Source organism: Eretmochelys imbricata, chromosome 6, assembly GCF_965152235.1.
Source record: "Eretmochelys imbricata isolate rEreImb1 chromosome 6, rEreImb1.hap1, whole genome shotgun sequence".
In the NCBI taxonomy this organism is placed as follows: domain Eukaryota; kingdom Metazoa; phylum Chordata; order Testudines; family Cheloniidae; genus Eretmochelys; species Eretmochelys imbricata.
Genome location: NC_135577.1, coordinates 51,038,432 through 51,064,652, shown reverse-complemented (window position 1 = coordinate 51,064,652; position 26,221 = coordinate 51,038,432). Strand labels below are relative to the sequence as shown.

Here is a 26,221-nt window from a genome sequence, read left to right as displayed (position 1 = left end):
GATAATGGCCAATGGCTCTGCAATCACATCCGCCAACTCCTTTTAGCACTCTTAGATGCAGCGCATCCGGCCCCATGGATTTGTGCTCGTCCAGCTTTTCTAAATAGTCCCGAACCACTTCTTTCTCCACAGAGGGCTGGTCACCTCCTCCCCATGCTGTGCTGCCCAGTGCAGTAGTCTGGGAGCTGACCTTGTTCATGAAGACAGAGGAAAAAAAAGCTTTGGGTACATTAGCTTTTTCCACATCCTCTGTCACTAGGTTGCCTCCCTCATTCAATAAGGGGCCCACGCTTTTCTTGACTTTCTTCTTGTTTGCTAACATACCTGAAGAAACCCTTCTTGTTACTCTTAACATCTCTTGCTAGCTGCACCTCCGGGTGTAATTTGGCCTTCCTGATTTCACTCCTGCATGCCCGAGCAATATTTTTATACTCTTCCCTGGTCATTTGTCCAATCTTCCACTTCTTGTAAGCTTCTTTTTTGTGTTTAAGATCAGCAAGGATTTCACTGTTAAGCCAAGCTGGTCACCTGCCATATTTACTGTTTTTTCTACACATCGGGATGGTTTGTCCCTGTAACCTCAATATGGATTCTTTAAAATACAGCCAGCTCTCCTGGACTCCTTTCCCCCTCATGTTATTCTCCCAGGGGATCCTGCCCATCAGGTCCCTGAGGCAGTCAAAGTCTGCTTTTCTGAAGTCCAGGGTCTGTATTCTGCTGCTCTCCTTTCTTCCCTGTGTCAGGATCCTGAACTCGACCATCTCATGGTCACTGCCTCCCAGGTTCCCATCCACTTTTGCTTCCCCTACTAATTCTTCCCAGTTTGTGAGCAGCAGGTCAAGAAGAGCTCTGCCCCTAGTTGGTTCCTCTAGCACTTGCACCAGGAAATTGTCCCCTACATTTTCCAAAAACTTCCTGGATTGTCTGTGCACCGCTATATTGCTCTCTCAGCAGATATCAGGGTGATTGAAGTCTCCCATGAGAACCAGGGCCTGCGATCTAGTAACTTCCGTGAGTTGCCGGAAGAAAGCCTCGTCCACCTCATCCCCCTGGTCCGGTGGTCTGTAGCAGACTCCCACCACGACATCACCCTTGTTGCTCACACTTCTAAACTTAATCCGGAGACACTCAGGTTTTCTGCAGTTTCATACTTGAGCTCTGAGCAGTCATACTGCTCCCTTACATACAGTGCAACTTCCCCACCTTTTCTGCCCTGCCTGTCCTTCCTGAACAGTTTATATCCATCCATGACAGTACTCCAGTCATGTGAGTTATCCCACCAAGTCTCTGTTATTCCAATCACATCATAATTCCTTGACTGTGCTAGGACTTCCAGTTCTCCCTGCTTTGTTTCCCAGGCTTCTTGCATTTGTGTATAGGCACTTGAGGTAACTCGCTGATCGTCCCTCTTTCTCAGTATGAGGCAGGAGCCCTGCCCCCTCGTGCGCTCCTGCTCGTGCTTCCTCCCGGTATCCCACTTCCCCACTTACCTCAGGGCTTTGGTCTCCTTCCCCCGGTGAACCGAGTTTAAAGCCCTCCTCACTAGGTTAACCAGCCTGCTTGCGAAGATGCTCTTCCTTCTCTTCGTTAGGTGGAGCCCATCTCTGCCTAGCACTCCTCCTTCTTGGAACAGCATCCCATGGTCAAAGAATCCAAAGCCTTCTCTCCGACATCACCTGCGTAGCCATTCGTTGACTTCCACGATTTGACGCTCTCTACCCAGGCCTTTTCCTTCCACGGGAGGATGGATGAGAAGACCACTTGCGCCTCAAACTCCTTTATCCTTCTTCCCAGAGCCACGTAGTCTGCAGTGATCTGCTCAAGGTCATTCTTGGCAGTATCATTGGTGCCCACGTGGAGAAGCAGGAAGGGGTAGCGATCCGAGGGCTTGATGAGTCTCTGCAGTCTCTCCGTCACATCGTGAATCCTAGCTCCTGGCAAGCAGCAGACTTCTCGGTTTTCCCGGTCAGGGCGGCAGATAGATGACTTAGTCCCCCTGAGGAGAGAGTCCCCAACCATCACCACCCGTCTCCAAAATAAAGCGATTGCATTACTGTACTTGTATTAGGTGATTTGAAAAATACTATTTCTTTTGTTTTTACAGTGCAAATATTTGTAATAAAAATATAAAGTGAGCACTGTACACTTTGTATTCTGTGTTGTAATTGAAATCAATATATTTGACAATGTAGAAAACATCCAAAAATATTTAAATAAATGGTATTCTCTTATTAACAGTGCAATTAATCACAATTAATTTTTAATGACTTGACAGCCCTAATTTTAATAAAAACCATTATCTGCTGGTTGCAATAAAAACCTGAGGACCAGAATTAATAACCCCTAATTTAGGCATACAGTCAGTGGACCGAACAGGAGAAATATTCAAAAATAAACTTGTTTTTATATAAATCTAACTAAAAAGAAAACTGGTTTATCAATACAACAATATGTTTATTGTGCATATCACCTTGTGCTAGTGATAACCCATTTGAAAAACACTTTACAGCACAAATACTATTTGGTTTGCATATTATTCCTCATATTAAAAAAAAAATCTTGCCTGCTATCGGGACAATGAAAGACCATGAATTTGTCCAGTGTGGTTTAAATTTTGAACTGTATTTTGCTGAACCTGCACACTTTCGATCAAGTCTTGCTCATTTTTAGGGCAAACTCATATTTTTTGGACCATCAAGTATTCACACACAAGCCACCCCTCCAACATAGCCCTCTCTCTCCTCTCACACACTCTTGTATACAACAAGGTCCTGTTGTCTCCATGCTTACCACAGTACCCATTACCAAGCTCCAAACCTCGTGCCGGAGTCCCCAGATGTATTGTTGTCTCTTTCAGTCCCTGAGTAAAAATACTTTAAATCTTTATCTGTTTACTCAAATTGAGTGAGCTAAGCTTAGGCATGTGTCTTGTGAGAGTGAGGCTTCATGCTCACCAGTGACTCTCACCATCACACCCAATGAGTGAGACTTGACATGTCTGGTAAGACGCCCCACAAGCAAGGGCCCACTCTTGTGACTGCAGCTCCCCAGAAGGCCCAACCCATGGGGCAAGCCAGGTGCTGAAACTAGGAGCGCTGGGGGTGTGGCAGCACCCCCTGGCTTGAAGTGGTTTCCAGCATATGCAGGGTTTACGGTTTGGCTCAATGGTTTTCAGCACCCCCACTGTAAACATTGTTCCAGCAGCACTTAAGACTCGGCCCACGCGTGGGGCAGGACCCCCACCTTGGAGTCTCCGCCAGGCCTGCAGGGCCCCCGCTGGCCTGAAGGGCGCTCTGCGCTCCAGGGTTAGGCGCGGGCCCTTTAAGAGCTTCCTCCTACCAGCCCCCCCCCGGCGTTTGATAACAAACCGGCGTGAGGGGCGGGGCTCCCCGGGCAGCAGCAACAGCAGCAGGCCCGGCCGGGCGCGGAGGGAGGGAGGCCTTTCAAGATGGCGGCGTCCGTGGAGCCGCAGCCCCTGAGCCTGGAGCTGCTGCCCACCGACCCGCTGCTGCTCATCTTGAGCTTCCTGGACTACCGGGACCTCCTGAGGTAGGGCGGGACCCCGGGGCTGGGCGCCTCTGAGCTGCGGGCCGCAGGCTGGGGGCCAGACGCTCCTTCGCCGCCACCTGCCCTCTGCTGCGGGGCTGGGGCGGCGCCCCTGGCGCGGCGTGTCCCGGGCGCCCACGCGCCTTGGCCGGCGGTAGCGGCCCCTGGGGGCGTGGGCGGCTTGCCGGGGAGCGGGGTGCTCTCTCGGCGCCTGTGCGGCGCGTCGCCGGGCAGGCGGAGGGGGCCCCGGGACGGGGGAGGGGCGTAGGGTAGCGTAGCAAGTGGGTTTTGCGATCCCTTAATGAGGCGTCAACAGGTGTGTTCTCCGCTGCCGGCGCCCCAGCGTGTGTGCGCGGCGCGGCGGCGCCCCCCCCCCCCCGTCCTGTGTTGCTGCGGGGCGACCCGCGCCGGGCCAGGTGCGTCGCCCCCCGCCCCGGCTTCAGAACAGCCGCACTGGGTTGCTGTCCAGCCCTCTGCGCACCTGTGTGCTCCAACATTGCTCTCCCAACTCCAGCTTCCCGGGACGCTGTAGGGAGACGTTTCGTGCAAGTTCAGGCTGGGCAGTGCTGTGAGCACACTGAGTTGGGGTGGCAAACCGTGTACAGAGAAGACGTTTCGAGTTTGGGTACCAGGCAAGAAACCCTGGACATTCTTATGAGTGGAAACTTGACTTAAGTGACACTTATTGAAACCTGTACACCGTGTTGCTGTAGCTGTGTTCGTCCCAGGCTGTTAGAGAGACAAGGTGGTTAAGGTAATATCTTTTATTGGACCCATTTCACTCACCTTGTATCTCTAATTACTAAAACCTGGTGGGATAACCATATAATGGATGTTAAAATTGCTGATTATAACTTTTCCGAAGGATAGAGTGGATAACAGGTAGGGGATGGCACTATACTTTAAAGATCCCATTACCTGTTAACTTTCACTCAGGATGTTGAATACATATGGATCAGTGGAAGGAGCACTTGCCAGGAGTGTTACAAATCCCCTGAGAGAACAGGATGATTAACTTCTTACACACACGTCTATTATGTGTGGGAAAGGAAATTGTGGGGTTATGGGAAACTTCAGTTTGGGAGATGTGTGCTAGAGGTCTTACACTGCCAGTAGTAAAATATCATTAGTTTCTAAAAAGTGTAGATAACTTTTGAGGTAACTTTATTTTGGACATCATTGTGGTGGATAAAGATGAATCAATGTATCCATCACTTGCCTGGAAGTTGATACTTGTCTAGGAACTAGTGATCATGACCTGATTCAATATAGACAAACAGAGGATAGGTCTATCCAGTGATATGTATAGTTGGTGTTTTAAAAGGGCTAATTTCCCAAAGCTGAGGAAACTTCATAACAAAGTAAAATTGGGGAAAAAATGACTTAGTGTGCAAACAACTGTCTCAAACATAATACTATTTTGTGGCTGGAGGGGGTGCAGCCCCCCCCCCCCAATGTCATAAACCATTTTAGAAAACCCTGTTCTTGCTTGGGTATCTACCAAGATTTAAAAATGTGGTTCTGTAACATGGTGTATAACATTTGTTTTCTTCTGTTTGCTTATGTGGACAAGACAGCCTTGTTACAGCATGTTTTAATGACAGTTGTATTACATTTAAAACTGTTTGCACTCCCTAAAAATGGAGTTAAAACTTGTTAAAATTTTATAGCTTTAACGTTTATTTCATGACATATAATCTTAAATATGTTAATACCTTGACTTGCATTTGTCCTTTGTTATTTTACTACTTTTTGTAATCAGACTTAACACTGACTTGTATTTATAGCTGCTGCTATGTAAGTCGAAGATTAAACCAGCTATCAAGTCATGATCCATTGTGGAAAAGACACTGCAGGAAATACTGGCTTTTATCTGAGTAAGTATGGGCACTCTTTCTTTATGAACAAAAATTTTAGTTTGGAACAGTTCTTTTTAACCAGCTCATTTTGTTAACAGTGCTATTTTTGCATAGGCCCTTTCAGAATAACATTGCAAAATGCTTCATAGCCTCTTGTGGTCTTTAATGCTTTGTAGATCCAATATTAACAGAAGTTGTGAGATAAGCTGTACTCTGATATCAACTGAACAAAGTTAATGTCAGCTCTCAAAGATACTCCCAGAGATTTGTTTAAGATTGTTACTTCTATGTTACATGGTGGATTTGGCCTCTTCTGTAGGAATGCCTTGGCTTCCTACTTGAGATGGATTCAGGGAGCAATTCAGATAATTTTTATACAGTGCCACAATGTTGTGTGGTGCTTTTCAGACAAATGATGATTAAAGCTATGTTTTAGTCATGGGTATTTTTAGTAAAAATCTTGGGCAGGTCACAGGCCATGAACAAAAATTCATGGCCCATGACCTGTCCATGATTTTTACTAAAAATACTCACTGTGACTAAAACTTGGGTGGGGGTGCTTGGGCGGGGTGGTCTGGGGGCCCTGTGGATGCTGGGGGAGATGACCCGGGACGCTGCTGATGCTGGGGGAGTGGTGGTGGGGCTTCCTATCAGCTCCATCCCTGCAGCTCCTAGGTGGCATAGGCAGGGGCTAGGCCAGGGCAGCGCCCAGTGGGAGCAGGGTCTGTGTGCGTGAGCAGGGTCTGTGTGCTTGGGCAGTGTGGAGACCGCTCCACCACCTAGGAGCTGCAGGGGTGCCCCCCACCCCAGGTAAGCGCACCCCCACACCTCCCAAACCCCTGCCCCAAGTCCTGAGCCTCTCTCCCACACCCAAACTGCTGCTGCTGGCCCAGGGGCTGCCTGGCTCAAGCAGCCCCTGGGCCAGCACCAGCCACTGCAGAAGTCATGGAAAGTCATGCAAGCTGTGACATCCGTGACAGACTCGCAGCCTCAGTAATGATGTCCCTGTTCCAAAGAACTTAGAAATTAAGACCATGATCCTGCAAATGCTTTGCATGGATAATATTCCACTGACTTAATTGAAGTGCTGCAGAGGGCAGAGACTCTAATGAGATTGGGACCTAAATGTAGGCAAAACTCAACAAATGATGACAAATGGAGTGGGTGAACATGGGGAATGGAGGGCACGCATCATAAAATTACGGTCACTGTCACTTTACTTGCAATCTGTGAAAATAAAATGACTGTGAATATTTCCATTTTTCAAATAGATAGTGTATTCTATTTACATGTTCTCATTCAAACTAAGAATCGATAAATGCAGAAGCACATCCTAACATTTTACATGCTTTGTAGTATTGGAAATGGCCTTCCCTCTAAAATATAACTAACCTGTTATTTCCACATCTGAAGGCTGAATGAGAGACAAGAAACTGCCCATTTTGAATAGAACAGCCTAAAAGCAACTTAGTGCAAACATACAAAATGGAGAATTTTGTTGCTGTTTCCCTTCATGCATACCCAGTATTGCCAGTCCTCCCCCTCAGCTTCTACCAAGATGGCATCTGTAACACTACACCCGATATTCATCATGGGAGTACAATTATGATATAATTATGATGCAGTTTGTACAAGATGAGTCGTGAGGTGTCATTGGAAAGGTTATGATTTTCTGAATACAGTTATCCTATTTGAATGCATGTATCATTTTTGTATATAAAGTTATGACTATTTACTGTGTATCTGTATTTCAAATGTAGTTACACTAGGGTGACACCCACTAGGCAAGATGCTTCCAGTCTAGATAGCTGGTTGTGAAGGGCCCATTCAGGGTAATGGGCCATTAGGAAAAACAGTAGGTCTTAAGAGAAGCTTATCCCCCACCTGGTGAGCCTTCCTGAGAATGCTGCAGACATTCTGTGAGTAATGGCTTTTATGACTTAGAAGGGCATGCAAAAGCATGTGACCAGACCACATGACACTATTCTCCATTTTGGGTACCTGTATTTTTCTACATGCTGGGTTGGGAACTGTTTTTGAAACAAAGGGTTCCCACCATATGAAACAACTTGGGGAGCCCAAGGTTCAAAACAAGTGCAGCATGTGCCTTGAGAATCTGCAAGTCTGCTTATATCATCAGGGTGAGAAATTGCTGATCATATCAAGTCTTTCTAGTATCTTAGGCTTAATGTGCAATTTTGTTTTTGTTAGGTAATCCACTTTGATCTGTTTGCTATTGCTTATAATCACTTAAAATATGTCATCTTGTAGTTAATAAACTTGTTTTATGTTTTAATCTAAACCAGTGTATCTTTAAGTGAAGTGTCTGGTGAAAAATCTCAACTTGCATGTTCTCAACTCATGTTGCATGTTCCCCTCCACACTGAGGGAAGGGCGAACCCAGTAATGCATTCATATGGGCCAGAGTTCAGGCGGTACAGCTCTGGGGTCCTAGGCTGGGAAGCTGGGATTATTTTGGCTGTAGCCTCTCTATTGCCGGTTCATGCAGTGACTGTTCAGCTTGCGTGTAACTGCAGCTGGGTGTCCCTGCCTGTGTGAATGCTGGTGGGAGTGTAGGACTGGGAGTGGTCTACAGCTTGTCACAGCAGGACAGTCAGAGGGGGAGCCCAGGCTGGTGGGTTGGAGGACTCAGTTGAACCCCAGTTCAAGATGGCACCCCAGAGGGAAACCTGTCACAGCATCCTTTTGACTAAGAACTCTCTTAAGAGAGCTAGCTAGTTTTGCTCCTCAATTGGTTGGTCAACAGTTCCAGCCAGAGGCGGATTAAGATTTATTGTGGTCCTGGGCACAAAGAACATTTGGGCCCCCAACACCCTGGCAGAGCTAAGAGGGCCGGAACCAGAGAGGACCAGCGGGGCCATGGCCCTCCCCCCTTCTAAAAGTGGGAGAGCAATGCTTGCCCACTTTTTAACATGGGTGTAGTAGCCTCGGGCAGATGCAGAGCAGCAGGGGCTGTGCTTCACAGCAAGGGAGCTGATAAGGTGTTCATCAGCTCCACAGCTGGAAAGTACAGCCCCTGCTAGTAGTGCCAACCTCTTCCCGGTTCAGGGCTGAGATTGGCCTTAGCTCCCACTCACCTGGAATTATGGCTCTGCCCCCTGCTCCTCTTCCCTCTCCAAGGCCCTGGCCAGGCCTGAAGCCAGAGTCTGGCAGTGGTAAGAACCACCTAGGGAGCCTGGATACTCCATCTGCCCTGGGTGGTGCACCTGGGGTTCAGGTACATGGGTCTGGGGCTGCTCTCGGGCATCCCGGCCCTCCACCCAGGGCAGGTGGAGGGTCTGAGGCTCCCTACAGCAGCCCAGGGTTCCTGAACAGTTCTTACCACAGCTCGGCTCCAACATCTGGCCGGGACAGGGCCCCAGGGTGAAGAGTAGGAGACAGGGCCACAATTCCAGCCCTGTGTCGTCATGTCCCTCGCAACACACACACACACTTCTATAAAGATTCTAGTGCTCCTGCAGGCGCCCCCAAATTGGCCAGGGTCCCTGGACATGGGTCCCATGGGACTGTGTTAATCTGCCACTGGTTCCAGCCCTCTAGCAGCTCAGGACCATTCAATCCTGGCAGAACTTTCAACAGTCAGCATTGGTGGATGGGACATATCATTGTATCTGAGCCTCCTATATGGCAGTGCCTGGCATGCTGGTCCGATCTTAAACATCCGTCCTTGAATAAAAAGGTCTAAAGAGAGAATTATTTTGAGAGTTCATTTTCAGTGTTCCTTACTTTGATTCATGGTCGTTCTTTAAGTCTGATTTTTATGGGAACTATTTTGAAAACTTAAATAAGGCCACGTGCTTTCCCTAACCATGCTCCCACCACCTTTTCCTCACTCATCTCCTTTCAGAGACTTTTCTTTTATGATGTTTACAAGAATGAATTGATAACAATTAATAAACCTTCCAAGTTATTACCTTCTGTTTGTCTTAATATGTCCCGTCTTCTCTATCTGTTTTTTAGATTGTAAACTCTCTGAAGACTGAGTTTATTTGTGACTTAAATGCCAAAATGTTCATTGCTGTTCTACAAATGAATAAAAGCTGAATCCCCTGCTATTTGTCTCAATTTATAATGAGCGTTTGTTTGGTTTTTTATTGCAGGAGGTGCTCTTTGGAAAATAAAATCTCATCTACACATGAAATCTTTATTTTAATTGTCACTTCTGTGTTTTGTGACCAGGTTTCTGGTCCCACAGTCCTTATTTAGGCAAAATTGAGAGAGGACTGCAGGGTTGGAATTATTTTTAACTTAAATGCCCTCTGCACGTGCAAGTTAAATTGATCTGATTTAGTTTTCTGCAAGTTCCTGAGTTTAATAATGGCATATAGTCCTCTAAAGAAATAACATAACTGAATTTTCCCTAGAAAAGATGACTGGCTGAAATGTAATTACTTCCAAAGGAAATTAAAAATTTGAATAGTTCCATGAATTAGTTGAGCATCTGTACCTTCACAGGACTGAAGTGTATCTATGTACACTGTTATAACCTAATGTTACCATATTACCTAGGAGAACCCTAACTGCCTAAGCAATAACATATTGTTTTTAAAGTGAATTTTCTAGACTAGAAACTTATCGTATTTTTATTCTTGTCTGTTCAGCGCAGAGAAGACTCGGAGAAATCAGAGCTGGAAGGCTATCTTCATAAGTATTTACTCTGATTTAGGAAGGTATATTCAATATTATGCTACACTTAAAAAAGCCTGGGATGATCTAGAGAGGTACTTGGGACAGCGGTGTCCCCGGATGATTGGCTCTTTGAAAGGTATTGTATAAACATTATTTTTGTTTTTTAAAACCAAGATATTTGTATAGTTTTTTTAAAGTTTTACACCCACTGCATAATCTGGGTGCACTGCATAAACAAAAGTGCCAACTTCTATCAAACTGAACTCCAAAAAAGATTATCCCCAATCTTAGACTTGGTCCCTTTATTCCCTCTGTTCCTCACTGAATTTCCAAACTTCTTGGACAAGTCTGAGATAACATGTGGGCCCATTTCCTGTCCTGAAGGCCTTCAGTCCAGGGTCAAGTGAACCAAGACATGAAGCAAGGTTCAAAGTTGAGCCCCTGCACAAGAGTGACCTGATGCTAGTAGCCCCCTCCCTATTAAATTGGCATAAGTGTTTTTAAGAGTTATCACGGGGAGGTGGAGAGCAAAGGGGGTGATTTTTCAAGTAGTCAGGCCCACTAAGTGTCATTGGTAAAACAAACATCGTAAATTCAGCTAGGAAACTCTTGATAGGCAGCACAGATTCTAGAGCAGTGACAAAACCTGGCTACTTCCTCTGTGCCTTCCTCAACACCCAATTGGCACTGCTGTTCATACACTCCTGCAGACCCCTTACTGTGCTCTCTGCAGCACTGTTAACTTGGGGAGCACTTGTAGCCTGGTAGCCAAGATCAGGTTTCAAAAAGGCTGAGATAGGGGTGAGGTATTATAATTTCCCTCAGTGAATCCTTGGGGCAGGGATCAAAAGGCCTAAGTTAAGGTTGTATGGCTATTGTGTGGGAAGTGTCACTCTGTATTTCCTGGTTTTCTAATATTTGTATCATGTTTTTTCTATGTTAATATTCTTAACTCTACATATCTTTGTTTTGGAATGTTTGAATTTTAGGAATCTAGGCTGGGATGCTCAAAGGAGCCTAAGGGAACTTGGCTGCCTAATTCTCTTAGGCTCCTTTGAAAATCACAGCCAAACTCTCATCTTCTAGAAGGAGAAGAGCTCACGGTAGTGTAGAGGAAGGGATGGCTAGGCTGCTAGTCTGAGACTCAGGAGACAATCTGGGCTCAATTCCCTACTATGCCACATACTCCCTGTGTGACATTGGACAAGTCACTTAGTGTGTCTCTGTGAAATTTCCTAATCTGTAAAATGGGGATAATAGCACTTCCTACCTCAGAGGTGTTGAGTATGAGTACACTGAAGATCAAGAAACTTGCATACTGCAGTAATAGGGGCCACGTTAGCACCTAACATAGGGTTGAGGTCTTGCAATCTTAACTCCATGTTAACTACTTTTTGTGGTGTGTGGGTTTTCTTGTATCTGGCTAGTCTTTCACAGCTAGGTGTCTGGTTCAAATCCCTCCCTGGTTACTACATTCACCAATAGTTAATACTACCTTGTGGCTGTTGGCCTACGTTAAACATGGTGTGTGTTTGTCCCAGCCTAATTTCCAGAGGATGAATGTCCAGGTTGCACAAAGCGCTATATATTTGTTGGCAGCCTCGGCAAAGGGGCCAAAGATTGAATTACTGTGAAAATGTAACTGCCTTCTTACTGAATAAAAGATGCCATACAGTGTGGAAACCTTACGTTGCTTTTGCCTATACTGCACCTATCCTGTAATTAAATAGGGGTATTGTTTTAATGCCTGTCCGGATGTCATAATAGTGTGACTGTACTATTTAATATTTTCATTTCAAGACTTGGATAATACAGTTGAGTCCGCTTATAAAACTTACGCATGACACCAAGTTGTGTGGGGTTGCAAGCACTTTGGAGAGCAGGATTAGAATTCAAAACAAACTTGACAAATTAAAGAATTGGTCTGAAATCAACAAGAAGAAATACTTTTCACTTGTCTTCACAGAATTACACTTAAAGAGGAAAAGTCAAATGCACAATTACAAAATGGGAAGTAAATGGTTGGGCGGTAGTACTGCTGAAAAGGATCTGGGGGTTTTAATGGATCACAAATTGAATGAGTCAACAATGTGGTGCAGTTGTAAAAAAGGCAAATCTTCTGGGGTGTGAGGTGTTGTATGTAAGGCCCAGGAGGTGATTGTCTTGTTCTACTCAGCACTGGTGAGTCCCCAGCTAGAGAACTGTGTACACTTCTGGGTGCCACACTTTAGGAAACGTGGACATATTAGAATCCAGAGGAGAGCAATAAAACTGATAAAAGGTTTAGGAAACCTGACCTTTGAGGAAAGGTTAAAAACTGGGCATGGTTAGTCTAAGAAAAGAAGACTTGGGGAGGACCTGATAACGGTCTTCAAATATATTAAGGGCTGTTATCAAGATGATCATGATCAATTGTTCTCCTTGTCCACTGAAGGCAGGAGAAGTAGTAATGGGCTTAATCTGCAGTGAGAAATTTAGGTTAAATATTTGGAAAAACGTTCTAACTGTAAGGCTAGTTAAGTTCTGGAATAGGCTTCCATGGGAGGCTGTGGAATCCCCATCATCAGAGATTTTGAAGATCAGGTGGGCGAACACCTGTCAGGGATGGTCTAGGTATACTTGGTCCTGTCTCAGTGTTGGGGGCTGGACTTCATAACTTCTCAGTGTTCCTTTGTGTCCTATATTTTTCTTATATTCATAAGTTTGTTTTGAAGACCTAATTGAAAACATCTCTGCATAACAAATACTTAATCAAGTGGCTTTGAGCTAAAATTCTCTTTTTTTAAAAAAAAAATCATCTGTAGCCTCATATTAACTTTGTCTTATTATGAAAGTTTGCTTGTAACATCAGAGTCTATGAGCCAAATTGAATTGATTTTAAATATTTTTAAGGGCTTCTAATTATTTTGTAACATAAAATGACCCAAGCAGGTTTGTAGGTATCTATTTGGTCCTATTCCATATAAATCCAAAAGAACTCAGACCACCTCAAGCTTATTTCAGTCTTCTGTGTGAAACTGACCTGAAGCTGTGCTGAGCTGTTGGCTCAAGATGGGGTGTGGAATAGCAAAGCTCAGAAGCAGAGAAGAAATTCCCGCTCCTACAGAGAGAGATTTCCCCTCGGGGGGGTTACTCTTGGTGATTACTAGGTTGTGATTTTTTTATTAGAAATATTTGGAAAACAGGTTCGTAACTACTTACGATGACTATTAAATGTTGCGTTTTGGGTACCTTAATTTTCTAAATATGCTTTAATTCAGTAATAGATTTTTAAAGCCAGAAAGGACAATTAGATCACATAGTCTGACCTCTTGTATAACAGTGGCTATAGAATTTCATCCTGTTGTCCCTGGATTGAGCCCAAAACTTTTAAGTTACTTGTATAAAGATACGGCCAAATTCAGGAGCAATTCTACTGAAATTAAATGGAATATCTCTATTGAGAGAGTAGTTGGCTAGCCCTAGGAAATCATGAGAAATGTTCACTATGTGCAACGTTATCAGTTTTATATAATGGGAAGAGCAGATTTCTTTTGAGATCCCAAAAGAGACACCATATCAGAAATTTAGAGTAACGGAAGCATCTCCAAGGTTGGCTTTTGTAATTTTTTTTTTTTTTGCTGGAAATTTAATGTGGCCATCTCCTCCTTTAGTGAAAAATTCTAAATTCTATGGTAATGATCAAAAAATAAAATCTGCACAGAACCTTCTTTAATGGTAGCAAGTAGAGCTACAACTTGGTTGGCTGAGAGTGGCTGAGTCAGGACTCCATCAACTAACTTCTAGTGGTGGGGGGCGATGTTTCTTTTCTTTTAGGGAAGGTCTCAGGGTGCATCACTTTGTTTCTCCAACCAGTGCTATTGAAACTCACCCTGACGTGAGTCTCTTGAAGAAATACCTACTTCTGATAAATTTGTATTGTTGAGATCTCTTAGAAGGCAAAAACAGACTACTGCTATATGAGTAACCCTTGTTCTGAAATTTGTGATATACTGATATTCTCTGTTACCTAACACACACTAGCATACTATTGGGGTTAGTACCAAGTAATAAACTTGCTGTTTGCTTGAAGGAGGAGTTGGTAGTACAAATAATAATCTGAATTTTGAACGTTCTAAGATGTACTAGTTAAGATAATGCTGTCCTTATTTTCTCTTTTGTGCCTAACAGTAAGTGATCAAAAATCCTACTTTGAATTGAGAGAGTCACAATGGGATGCATAAGGAGAGTAATAACCTAAATTCTGAATTTCTGGACTCTTGGATGATTGAGCCAGATCATTATTTGTATTTTTGTTTTCCTTTTGCACTAAATGTCAAATAATACTGCACCTAAAACAAAAGTGTTGTTTTTTTTTGTTTTGTGTTATTGTTTTTTTTAATTCACTGCACTTTTGTAATATCAAATGCAGTTGAAACTTGGTGGTGACTAGAGGGGCTTTAAAATAAACCGATTTTTTTTCCCCAATTCATTGTACATTTGCTGTTGCCATTATAGCATAGACAAACAAATTTATTTGAGCATAAGCTTTCATGAACTACACCTCACTTCATTGGATGCATTCCACATTTTCCAGTGGAAAACACAGTGGGGAGTTTTATATACACTGAAAAACTTAAACAGTTAGGCCAAATTCTGCTCTGACATACAGCAGTGCAGCTCCAGTGAAATGATTTAGGCTGCATTGAAGCCAAAAGGGTTGCAACTGTGTAAATGAAAGCATCATTTGTCTCTAGTTGTCTTAAGAGATCCACCAATTTTTGTCAGGCATAATCCAATTGAATTTTAAGAGGGGTTTACACAAAGGCAAGTACCTTAAGCAATTTATTGAGATGATTTCTGAAGCGACAGTTCTTGTTTCTGTTGTCTGAAGCTACCACCTAAACAAAAATTGTTTTTAATGTGTTTGCAGATAGTGTGCAGGAGGAAGACCTAGATGCTGTGGAAGCACAAATAGGCTGCAAACTCCCTGATGATTATCGATGTTCATTTCGTATTCATAATGGACAGAAACTAGTTGTTCCTGGGTAAGGAGTTAAACCTGCTATCAATTCCATTATTTAATTATTTCTTTTTCTTCATGGTGGCCAGTTCAGTTAAACTGAGACATGGAGTGAGGATTGGAATGCCTGCTAAGCAGGCTATCCAAAATATTATATACAGTATAGAAGTTAGCTGTTATGTTCTTTGGGTAAAATCTTCACAAGAACCTATGTCCCACTGTTAGCAGTGCCTTAGCAGTGGGACCTAGGCATCTAAGTGTCTTGCCAATGGAGCTAGGATCCTAAATGCCCAAGTCACTTTCGAAAATGGGACTTGAATGCTTTTTGAAAGTTTTACCTTTGATAATCAGCAAAATTTTAGCCCTGGATATTTACGGCCCTCAATTACACCAATGTTTACAGAATTACTCTGTATGCTCTGTGTTGTAATCGAGGGCAGAATTAACCTATTTTGTAACCAGAATTTGCAAAATGTGATAAAATGGTCAGGGAACTAATTTTCAGACCTGGCAATCGAAGAATAGTTTTAAGTGGGAGAGGTGGAACCACTGGAAAAGCAAAAGGATAGAATAGAAATTTTGCACCCTACAAAAGAGAAATATTTTTTAAATTTTCCTTATTACTGAAAAGATGACGTTTCCCTGAAATGTAAAACTGACAGCTCTTGATGTCCTAAGCAAGTGATTAAACATTATTGCATATTGTCCAGACACAGAAAAAGTGCACCTTCAAGCCTCTCATGTTTAGCACACTGGGCTGTATTTGAGGGAAAGTGACATGAGTGGTAGAAATACTGCCAAGAATGGTATGTTGATAGAAAATGATGGGGATTTGAGGTGTATGTGTGTGTTTTGAGCTGGCATTTGCATGTTTGTGGCACCTCTAACTTCTCACTGGATGGCAGCTGGAGCCTTTTTTGGTATCTTTTACCCCCAACCCTAGCTCCAGGTGTGTAAAAAGTAACCGGTCAATTCTGCATATTCCTGAGGATGACTTGAACTTTTTACAAGTAGGTATTCTAGAAGAGATTTTCAAAAGGGAATTAGGCAATGGGAGTGACATGCCTTGTTCCCCTTTGAAAATCTCCCCTCTGTGGGCAAGTAAGTGATTTAACAAAAAAAGCCAAGTGCCAAGCACTGATGTAATGGAATTGGTCAGGAAATGGTGAAAACTTCTGGAAATGCTATCCTAGTATGACCCTCAAGGCCTATTAAATCCTGGCTTAATATTACTAATGTATCCAAACTGCACATTTTGAGAGAAAATAGTGAAAGACTTAAAACCATTTCTTGAAGGATCTGATCAGTGTTGGTTTTTACACTTCAGAAATTTCCAAAGCTGTTTACCTGCCACATAAAGAGTGTCCTGCTTTTGCAATGCTTTGGAGTAACTAGGGCTTCATGCTGAGACAGTTTACTTTTTTTATCCTACTAACTCTTTCCCTGTTTTTTTTAAAGCAAGCTAAAAGTCTGAAAGCTCTCTTGACTTCTTTGTTTTATTTTGTTCTTAGCTCTAAAACGTATAACTTGAACTAGGCACTGTGTGATTCTTCCTCCTTTCTGCCTACCAGTTACATTGCATTAGAATTAAAACTCTTTCCAATGTCTTCCAACAAACGTATCTCTCACCAGCCCAACTGTATTGGAAATATTTGTACGTATAGAGCTACTGCAGGATGTCAGTCAAATTGTGCCAGAAAACAATAATCAGAATGCTGCAATCTGCAAACTTTTGTGGTGTTTAACACACTGCATGTCAAAGTTTTCATGGTGGTTTCAGGTGTGTGCTTTTTTGGATTTAGTGTGTGTTTATAACCTATGGCAGATTGGCCAGCTCAATGTGAAATATTTTTCACAGGCTCTACTGATGAAAAAGAGAAGCATGCTTCATGGGGGTTTTCTTTTCCTTCCAAATGTAACTGAATAATCTTCAAGGCTATGTAAACCCTAAGTGTAGATCCATAAATATGTATCTGGTTAAAAATTGCTGACTTGTTTCTGTAACTATTCTTAAGGGATGAGCAGAGTTGTTTAATTTTATTAACTTCTTATATCTGGCTTCAGTCTCAACTCATTTTGTGAATTAATCTAGGTAACAATGTGTCTTGTCAAATATTTGTTACTAAAGTTGACAATTTCTTGGCCTATAGAAACCAAGTATTCATGAATATTTGTTTTAGTACTGAAAGGAGTTGATGCAAAACATAGTCCCAGTTTCTGCCTTGTGAAGCTGCCCTATTATGCTATTTCAATGGTGAACAGATGGCCTGAGGCTGCTTTAACTTGTGAGGCAATTGGCAGTCACCAGAATGGCCAAGAATCCCCTTTCTTCCTGTGCTAAGCGTGGAAAATGAGCAAGACAATATTTGTTAAACCCACCCTGCAAAAAAAAAAAAAAAATCAGTAAGGCTGGTCTTACGAATTGAGGACCTGATTCTGTTGAAAATATTACAGTTCAGGCTTCTCTGGGTATAAGTTTTATGCCTAGTAGTGATGGCAGAATTAGACCTTAGAAGGAGGAGTTATTCACTGAGTAAAAGGTAAAAGCTATCTTTGCATTGTTAATCAAGTATTCATTGTTTCTATTTTTGTTCTTGTTGGTCCTTCTAAGGTTGATGGGAAGTATGGCACTATCCAATCACTATCGTTCTGAGGATTTATTGGATATTGACACAGCAGCTGGAGGATTTCAACAGCGTCTTGGTTTGAAACAATGTCTTCCTCTCACCTTTTGCATTCACACTGGCCTGAGTCAATACATGGCACTGGAGTGTGTGGAGGGTCGTAATAAATATGAGATCTTCTACCAATGTCCAGTAAGGAAGAAATGTTTGTTTATAAATGTATCTTTTTGAAAAAACTGGCATTTGTCCTTTGCATGTTTATAAGAAGTGAAATATATAGTGTGCACAGTTTAATGAGCGTATGCTCTTTATACTATGACTGAGAGCTTTTTAACTAGTAAATAAAAATGATGCTGTCTTTGAGTTGCCCTCAGGTGTACACCAAAATTACCAAGAAGAATATTTAACACAACAGTGACCTTAGTGTGTAATGTAGTTACTACTGGGGGAATTCTGTGACACTGCGCAGTGCGGAATTTTGCAGAAATTAACGTTGTGCATGCAGAATCCCCCCCCCACCCCCCTCCCCACACACACAAGAAACGGGCTGCAGTGCTGCTAGCCTCTGCTAGGGGGTCAGTGGACTTGGCAGAGCCCAGCTTGCACATAGAAGACACTGCTGGGGGAGAGAGCTAGAGAGTTCCTAGCATGCCCTGAGGGAAGGAGAGGGCAGAGTGCAGGAAACTGTGTGCAAATGTGGAATGGAGCATCAGGCTGTTTCTCCCTCTGGATCCCTGGGCTCGGGGGGGCGGGGGACCCTGCAGCTGGGGGTGAGGTGGGGTATCTGGGCTGATGGGGAGGGCGTGGTTGGGCTCTGAGGAGGAGGAGGTTTGGGTGTATTGGCTGCAGTGTGGGGGGCCCCACAGGTGGGCTTTGTGGGGGAGAGGTTTCTGGTGTCCGCCCCCTTGAGGGGAAGGGGCAGAGAAACAGGAACTGGGTTGTCATAGGGGTTTCTTTAACTCTCTACTCCTAGGCGAATTTTTGTATGTCTATATTGTTAGACATACTTGCTGACAGGTATTTGAAATTACCAAAATAATTGAAACTTGTGATTTATGTAGTGTTATTTTGACCAATAAAATTTGTAGAATTTTGCAGAATTTTAAAATGTGCACAGAATTTTTAATTTTTTGGTGCAGAATTCCCCCAGTAGCAATGATTGTAGCCAACTTCTATGGTCAAATTTATTCCTGCTCTAATCTATTTAATTTGGTAGAATTACGGCAGCCATGAATTTGTCCCAGTCTGTTTCAGCAAGTCACACTTTTTCATTGTTAAGCTTTGTTTTGCATGGTGGGAGACTTTGGATTTAGCAGTGAGTTATAGGTCTCTTTTCTAGAAAGAGCAAAACAAAGAAAAAATGGGGTATGATCTTTTTGGGAAATATATAATGCTTACTCTACAGTGAAAGAACAGAAAAACGATTTAAATCTATTAAAGCTTTATAAAATTGTTTCAGATACTACAGCAATAGCAACACCCTAATATCAGAGTCTGGTTGCTCTCACTTGCACTGGTATAATTTCATTGATTTTCAGTGGAGTTTACTCCTCAGGGCTTGTCTACACTACCCGCCAGATTGGCAGCCAGCGATCGATCCAGCGGGGGTCGATTTATCATGCGATAAATCGACCACTGCGTGCTCTCCCATCGACTCCGGTACTCCACCAGAACTAGAAGCGCAAGCAGAGTCTACGGGAGAGCATCAGCTGTCGATTTACTGCAGTGAAGACACCACGGTAAGTAGATCTGAGTACGCTGACTTCAGCTACGCTATTCACGTAGCTGAAGTTGTGTATCTTAGATCGACCCCGTGCTGTAGCGTAGACAAGCCCTCAATCTCATTAGTGTGTGGGGGGAATCAAGCCAAGAAAAGGGATTAAGTTCTCTCTTTAATAAGTGGATCTGCTATCTGTGTTCTATTTTATTGATAAAAATATATTTTTTCTACTCTAGTTAGCATTGCTGAGCCAGTGCAGCTTGTCCACTGTCACCAATAAAATTATTTACAAAATCTACAACTGGAGTTTAGTACTATCTGTGGAAAATTCACAGGGTGAACTCGGCTTGACTTCCCTATTCCAGGTTGAGTTTACAGCAGTAGCAATTATAAGTTAACTTTTAATATATTTGTGTTACAACTTCCTACCTGGTCAGGTTGTGCATTATTTTCTAAACTGTGCATTTTAAAAACATACACCAAGGTTAAGTCTAAAACGCTCAAAAGCAAGATTAAACTATTCATTATTCTCACTACTAAAATTATTGCAGTACATATTACTTGGCATCACAGTAAAACTGTAATGACAAGCAACAACAACAGATACCTTGGCTACAGTTTGAGTCTTAATTTTGAATTGGAATTAAGCTAAAACCCCTTGAAAAGCAGTTGTTGAAACTACTGACCTAATTCTAGCTGTCCAGGGCATTCAGCACAAATTCCTAAAGAAAGATACTGGGAGCTTGGAACTCTCAAGTAACAGACTTTATTATAGAACCTTACCCTGCTGGATCCCTAGTTATTTTCCTCATATGTAGCAATGGGAGTTCTAGTCACCTGACATTGATGGGGGGGATTGGAGAAAAATCTTGTACACCTTTATGTTATGCTAAATGTCTATTTTGCCTGGACTTTATTATGAGAAATTGAAGGCATTTAAATGTTAATATTTTGTTCCTCTGGAGACAATACAGACCCTTTGGTAGGAAGGAATGTAAAGATGGGAGTTCTAAAAATGAGGTGGAGTTAGTTTTCAGATTATTCTAAGGCTGTTTCTTTTTTTTTTAAATGATGCATGAAGTCTAATTTTCAAATGTGATCACCTTAGTGGAATGTCCAGATTGTGTGTGTGTTTGAATGCTCAACTTGGCACATAGACACATGGGACAGACATTTGTGTCTTAAATAGTGATTTGAACATCTGATTGTGGGATTTGGATGCTCTGTTGAAGAAGCTAGATTTGGGCCTAGATAATACTAGGAAAATATCCAGGTATTTAGGATGTCAAGAAAAAACATTTAATATTTGTTCCTTTTCTAGGATCAGATGGCCCGTAATCCATCTGCTATTGATATGTTCATTACAGGTAAGAGCATGTCGGGGGGTGTGTGTGTGGTGGGGGAGGGGGATTCATGCAAAAAATACCTCGTTTATAGATGCCAGTATATCTAACCATTTCATTGTCTTAAGTTGCATATATTAATAAATAATATACATATGCTGTGAGCTGGTTAGTACGTGTGCAGAACATTTTGACCTTCACAGAGTAAGCACTAAACTTGTACATGTATTCTTACTCCTAAGAAACCTATAACCAGTATTGGAACTTGAACAATTAACTGAAATAAGTTCTAAAACAGTTTTATTTCCCTATTAATGCTTGTCACACCTCTGTTTTTGAATTATTCAACACACTGGTCAGTCTGACAAAATATATAGCCACCTTTAGGGTAACCATCAGAGGAGCTGTCGGAGACAGGTGGTTCAAAAACACCATGAACTGTAGCCTGGGAGAAGGATTTTTTAGTAGCCTTTGCAACCATATCACAGGTTGCAGTATATATTGTGCCTCCCAGTGAAACATTCTTCTAAATGTAACCATACCTGAAAAGGAAAATGTTCCTGGATTTTTCAGGTTCTCTCTCTAACTGCATTGTTCAAAGCATAAAAGAGGGGAGAGGAAGATTTCAGATTCATTACTTGATGACTATAGAATCCTTGTGATGATCTGTTGACATGGGCTGGGACTGTAGTAGGAAGTTTCTCTCATCTTCCCCCCCACACCTCCCTTTTCTACTGAAGGCTATTGGTAGGGCCTTACCAAATTCGTGGCCATGAAAAATGCGTCACGGACTGTGAAATCTGGTCTCCCCTGTGAAATCTGCTCTTTTGTGTACTTTTTATCCTACTATACAGATTTCACAGGGGAGACCAGTGTTTCTCAAACTACAGGTCCTGACCCAAAAGGGGGTTGGGGGGATGTCACAAGTTTGTTATAGGGGGATTGTGGTATTGCCACCCTTACTTCTGCACTGCCTTCAGAGTTGGATGGCTGGAGAGCAGAAGCTGCTGGTCAGGCGTCCAGCTCTGAAGGCAGTGTCCCATCAGCAGCAGCACAGAAGTAAGGGTGGCAATACTATACCATGCCATCCTTACTTCTGCACTGCTGCTGGCGGCAGTTCTGCCTTCACAGCTGGGCCCCCATGAATCATGAAATTTACAATTTAAAAAAAACCCTATGATCATGAAATTGACCAAAATGGATGGTGAATTTGATAGGGCTAGCTATTGGCTATGGAAGCCTTCAACTAACTGAACTGCTTTCCTGTTGAGTGAAAACAGTGCCTTAATTTAGACTTCCATTAATATGCATAATCTGTGCTAACCTGCATCACAGGTTGTTTCTATTGCAACACCAATGATGAGTAACAGCCCCACTGGGCCATGCTATAATGCTTTCACTTGTGGGTAAAAGTAGGAGAGAGAAACTCTTACTAATACTTTCTAGTCCTGCAATTTTGGACTTGCAGTGGCTGTGTATTGGAAAATCCGTCGCTTATTCCACCCCAGAGGTAGCTGTATTGCAGTGCTGGGTGATGAAATCACTCTGTCGTCTTCGTCACAAGAGTGTTGAGGTTTACTGTCTCGTGCTTTGAAATCTTCAGATGAAAGGTGTTGTAGAAGTTCAAAGTACTATTCTAATTATTTGCAATTTGTGAGGGAGATTTGTTTTAGAGATAGTGACTGCAGTGATCTAGTGTTAATTATTACTTTGGGTTGGCCTTGTCTTATGGAAACAATGACTTCCAGTTGTGTGGATGAGTATGCTGGCACAACACATTCCATGTAGATGAGAAGATTAATCTAAGTATTTCCTACTTTCATCTAAAAACCAAGTGTTCAAACTGCAGAGTGAATCAGTATAGTCAGTGTGCACCCCAAACTCTAGCATTTCAAGGCCAAGACAAAATGTTGAAGATGATTGGGTGGGTGATAGAAGAAGGAAAATGGAGAAGAGAAATTATTGGAGACTACTAAGCAACAGAGGAGCCCCAAAGATGGCAGGACAGTACAAATAATTAAGTGGCTTTTTAGGGCAAAATTAGGAACAAGAGATGAGTAAATTATGTTAATTATTGCTTTGTGCCATAGCAACCCTGTGTAGCTTGGGAGAAATAGAATATTATTAAATTATTAACTTAAAAATAAACATTTCACATCAATAATATAAACCAAAATTTAAAGAACTATTGATCTTCCATTACTAAAACCCATAATATGTTCCTTGAATTAATTGAATTACCTATAGCTTATTTCACTTATAGAGGATAATGTCTTGTCTTTGAGGACTTTGTTCATTAAAGGGACTCTGTCAAGGTTGAATCTGCCCAATAATGAATTTTTTACTGATCCTGATAAATCCAGCTGCTCTCAAAGTGATGACTGCAAGTTTTTGAAAATCTCAGTTTCTATATTGGGTGACCTATAAATCCAGAGCTCTGAGCTTGTGGTGGTAACAGGTGTGCATGTTGCACATGCTTCCACCCTACTGTCCAGCTTTGTTCTTGGGAGTACAGAAACTTACAAAATTTTATAGATTTCTTAGGAATTTTAATACCATATATATATGTGCAGATACCTACAAAACAAAACCAAGCTTGTAGGTCCAGTAATAGACCTACCAGCTTTAGCAAATAGTATATTGGATTAAGTGTGGAGTATAGTGCCTAAGAAATAGGTATAGTAATTACATTACTTGTAAAGCCAACATCACCTCCTTAAATCATGGGAGTACCAGTAAAGGTCTAAAAGGCAGTTGAAGTATAAAAGCATCCAGAATTGGGTGAGGTACTTCACAATGTAAATAGAAAGCCATGGTTCCTGGCCTGAAGAGTATACAGTCTCATTTTAGCTATGACACAGTGAGTGGAGGATGACAAGCAAACCATTTAAGCCACAATTAGGTTCCCAGCAAAAGCAGAGTTCAGTGTTTTGAATAGAGCAGGATGAGGAATGAGTTACTCAGCTACAGAGGTCTGGGAATTTGTTTATATTAAGGCCTACTAGCTTTTATAATGCCTATGTTAAAAAGAAAGTTAATATTATAACTGGCTTAACTATAAGAGTACCTGCTTTTGTAAAACTTTCCCTCTTTGGCATCTAGGTACTTCTTATTTGGAATGGTTCACATCTTATGTAAACAATGTCGTAACAGGTGGCTATCCCATCATCAGGGACCAGATTTTCAGGTATCGTGACTTTGATCTGTAGTGCAGCATAATTACAAGGCAGAGAAAATCAATCTTTTCTTTAAATGCTGATTTTTTTTTTTTTTCCAGACAGCTGGGTATGGATGTGTGGTGTGAGGGTTAATGGGTGGGGATGGAGAAAGAGACAGCTGCAGAATCAAAAGGCTTAAACTAATCCTGTTTTGTTACCAGGAATATTAGAACTAGTAGCATCACACTGAAGGGACTGTAATTAATACCAGCTCTAACCCATCCGCCTGCCTAGAACTTGAGGTGCAAAATGAGAGGGCTAGTGAGAAAGACGCAGCTGCAGATCGTGTAGGAGTTTATTGAAGAGCAGTTCTGCATAGCTCAAAAGCTTGTCTCCCACCAACAGAAGTTGGTCCCATAAGATATTACCTCACTCACCTTGTCTCTAATATCCTGAGGCCAAAACAGCTACAACAAAACTGGTAAACAAATGACATTTGCTATTTTAAATAAGGGATTCTTTCATTGATATGGTCTATCTACCATTCATTCAAATATTGTATTGAATATATGTATTATGATACTCTAAACAAACAAGATTTGGAGATGGATTTACCTTGAAGCTCCAAGTGCACTTCTCTAGATGTTTTTGTTTTTATCCTGGTTGTGTATAACAGTAGTTCTCAACCAGGGGTACGCATAAGGGGATACATCAACTCATCTAGATATTTGCCTAGTTTTACCACAGGCTACATAAAAAACACTAGCAGTCAGTATAGACTAAATTTCATATGGATAACGACTTGTGTATAGCTCTCTATATCAGAGGTTTCGGAAGTGTGGGGCACACCCCGCCTAGGGGGCTGTGGAGAAAGGTCTGGGGGTGGAGGGTGCATGGTGGGACCTGGGCCAGCCTCCACAGGGGTGGGGAGGGAGCGCCACTCAGCCCCTTCCCGCCCCCCACTGTGTTCCAGTCCTGCCCCCACCAGTGTCTCCGACTCCTGGCGACGACCCCATCCTCAGCGCGTGCCTGCTCCTGCGCACGCGTGCCCCATCCCTCCCCCGTCCCCGCCCCTCCCCCCCGCCACACACACACTTTGGCCCCTGGCCAAGGCCCCACCCCTGGCCACGGCCCCACCCCCAGCTGTGTCCCCAGCCTTGGCCCCCTTACCTCTGTCTGTGGCCCCCCACCCTCCGCGGAGTCACAGTCCGGCTCCTGGAGCGGGGCAGAGGGCGGGCGTGCGCATGGTTGGGGGTAAAAGGGGGCATGTATATTATGTACTATGCACTGAAATGTAAGTACAATATTTATATTCTAATTGATCTATTTTATAATTATATGGTAAAAAGGAAAAAGTAATAATTTTTTGTTTTCAGTAATAGTGCGCTGTGACGCTTTTTTGTATTTCTAAGTGAGGTGAAACTTGGGGGTATGTAAGACAAATCAGACTCTTGAAAGGGGTACTGTAGTCTCAAAAGGTTGAAAGCCACTGGTGTATAATAGCCCCTTTTAAGATTAATGGGATGCTGTAAGAACTAAATTTTGTATCTCCAAAATAGATTTGTACACAACTGAATATGAAGAATTGCATGAAGACATTTCTAAAGTCTGCCTTCATAGTTTAAGGCAAGCATTGCACTGTTGTACTAGTGCATTCACAAAGACTAAAGAATGTCTAGTTTCATTTAGGGCTAATAGTCACACACTAACTTTTTTTTTTTTCATTTTGGGTTTAATTATCCAAATACTATTAGTATAGCATGTGGAAACTTATTCTTCAAAAATATCCTTTTAGCATCTGTATTGAACCCATGGAATTGGGTTACATCATAATAAAGAGTTGGAAATTTCTTTTGTATGTTTCTGTTGCACAGGTATGTTCATGATAAGGAGTGTGTGGCCACAACAGGAGATATTACTGTTTCAGTCTCCACGTCTTTTCTACCTGAACTCAGTTCTGTACATCCACCTCATTACTTCTTCACTTACAGAATCAGGTGAGAATAGCAAATGGGCTGTCTTTCCTGATAACAGGAGAGTCTTCTGTCTGGAGTTCAAGCCTCATGACTGTTGCATGTGTATGCACAGTACTCAGAAGTATGGTGAAATTTAGATATCGTATACATATGGAGCTTGGTGTACAGCATGCAATACAATTATTTTAATATCGTTTTAAATAAAACGACTATTTGACTGTTTTAAAACTTGCAATGGGTCATCTTGTGCTTTATTGAGGAGTTTCTTTTCACTAACAATATATAGCACATATCACTTTGCGTACGTGAAACATTTGTCACAATATTTGTCATGAGTTAAGGA

The 26,221-nt window shown here is 42.4% G+C and overlaps 1 protein-coding gene across 3 annotated transcripts in view; it reads left to right on the top strand.

The window, feature by feature from the left end:
* Positions 1-3,390: 3,390 nt before the first annotated feature.
* The window catches only part of FBXO3 (F-box protein 3), a 60,717-nt gene continuing 37,886 nt past the window's right edge, over positions 3,391-26,221 (top strand). The window contains exons 1-8 of one of the 3 annotated variants that reach the window (XR_013346333.1): positions 3,391-3,549; positions 5,334-5,423; positions 10,028-10,191; positions 14,968-15,082; positions 17,669-17,873; positions 20,723-20,768; positions 23,847-23,931; positions 25,777-25,899. Coding sequence is in view for 2 of the 3 variants with exons in the window: in XM_077818527.1 (XP_077674653.1) it covers positions 3,449-3,549; positions 5,334-5,423; positions 10,028-10,191; positions 14,968-15,082; positions 17,669-17,873; positions 20,723-20,768; positions 23,847-23,931; positions 25,777-25,899 (929 nt within the window). In the remaining variant the exon portion in view is untranslated. The remainder of the gene's footprint in view (positions 3,550-5,333; positions 5,424-10,027; positions 10,192-14,967; positions 15,083-17,668; positions 17,874-20,722; positions 20,769-23,846; positions 23,932-25,776; positions 25,900-26,221) is intronic. The other 2 variants (XM_077818527.1, XM_077818528.1) reach the window with 2 other exon arrangements.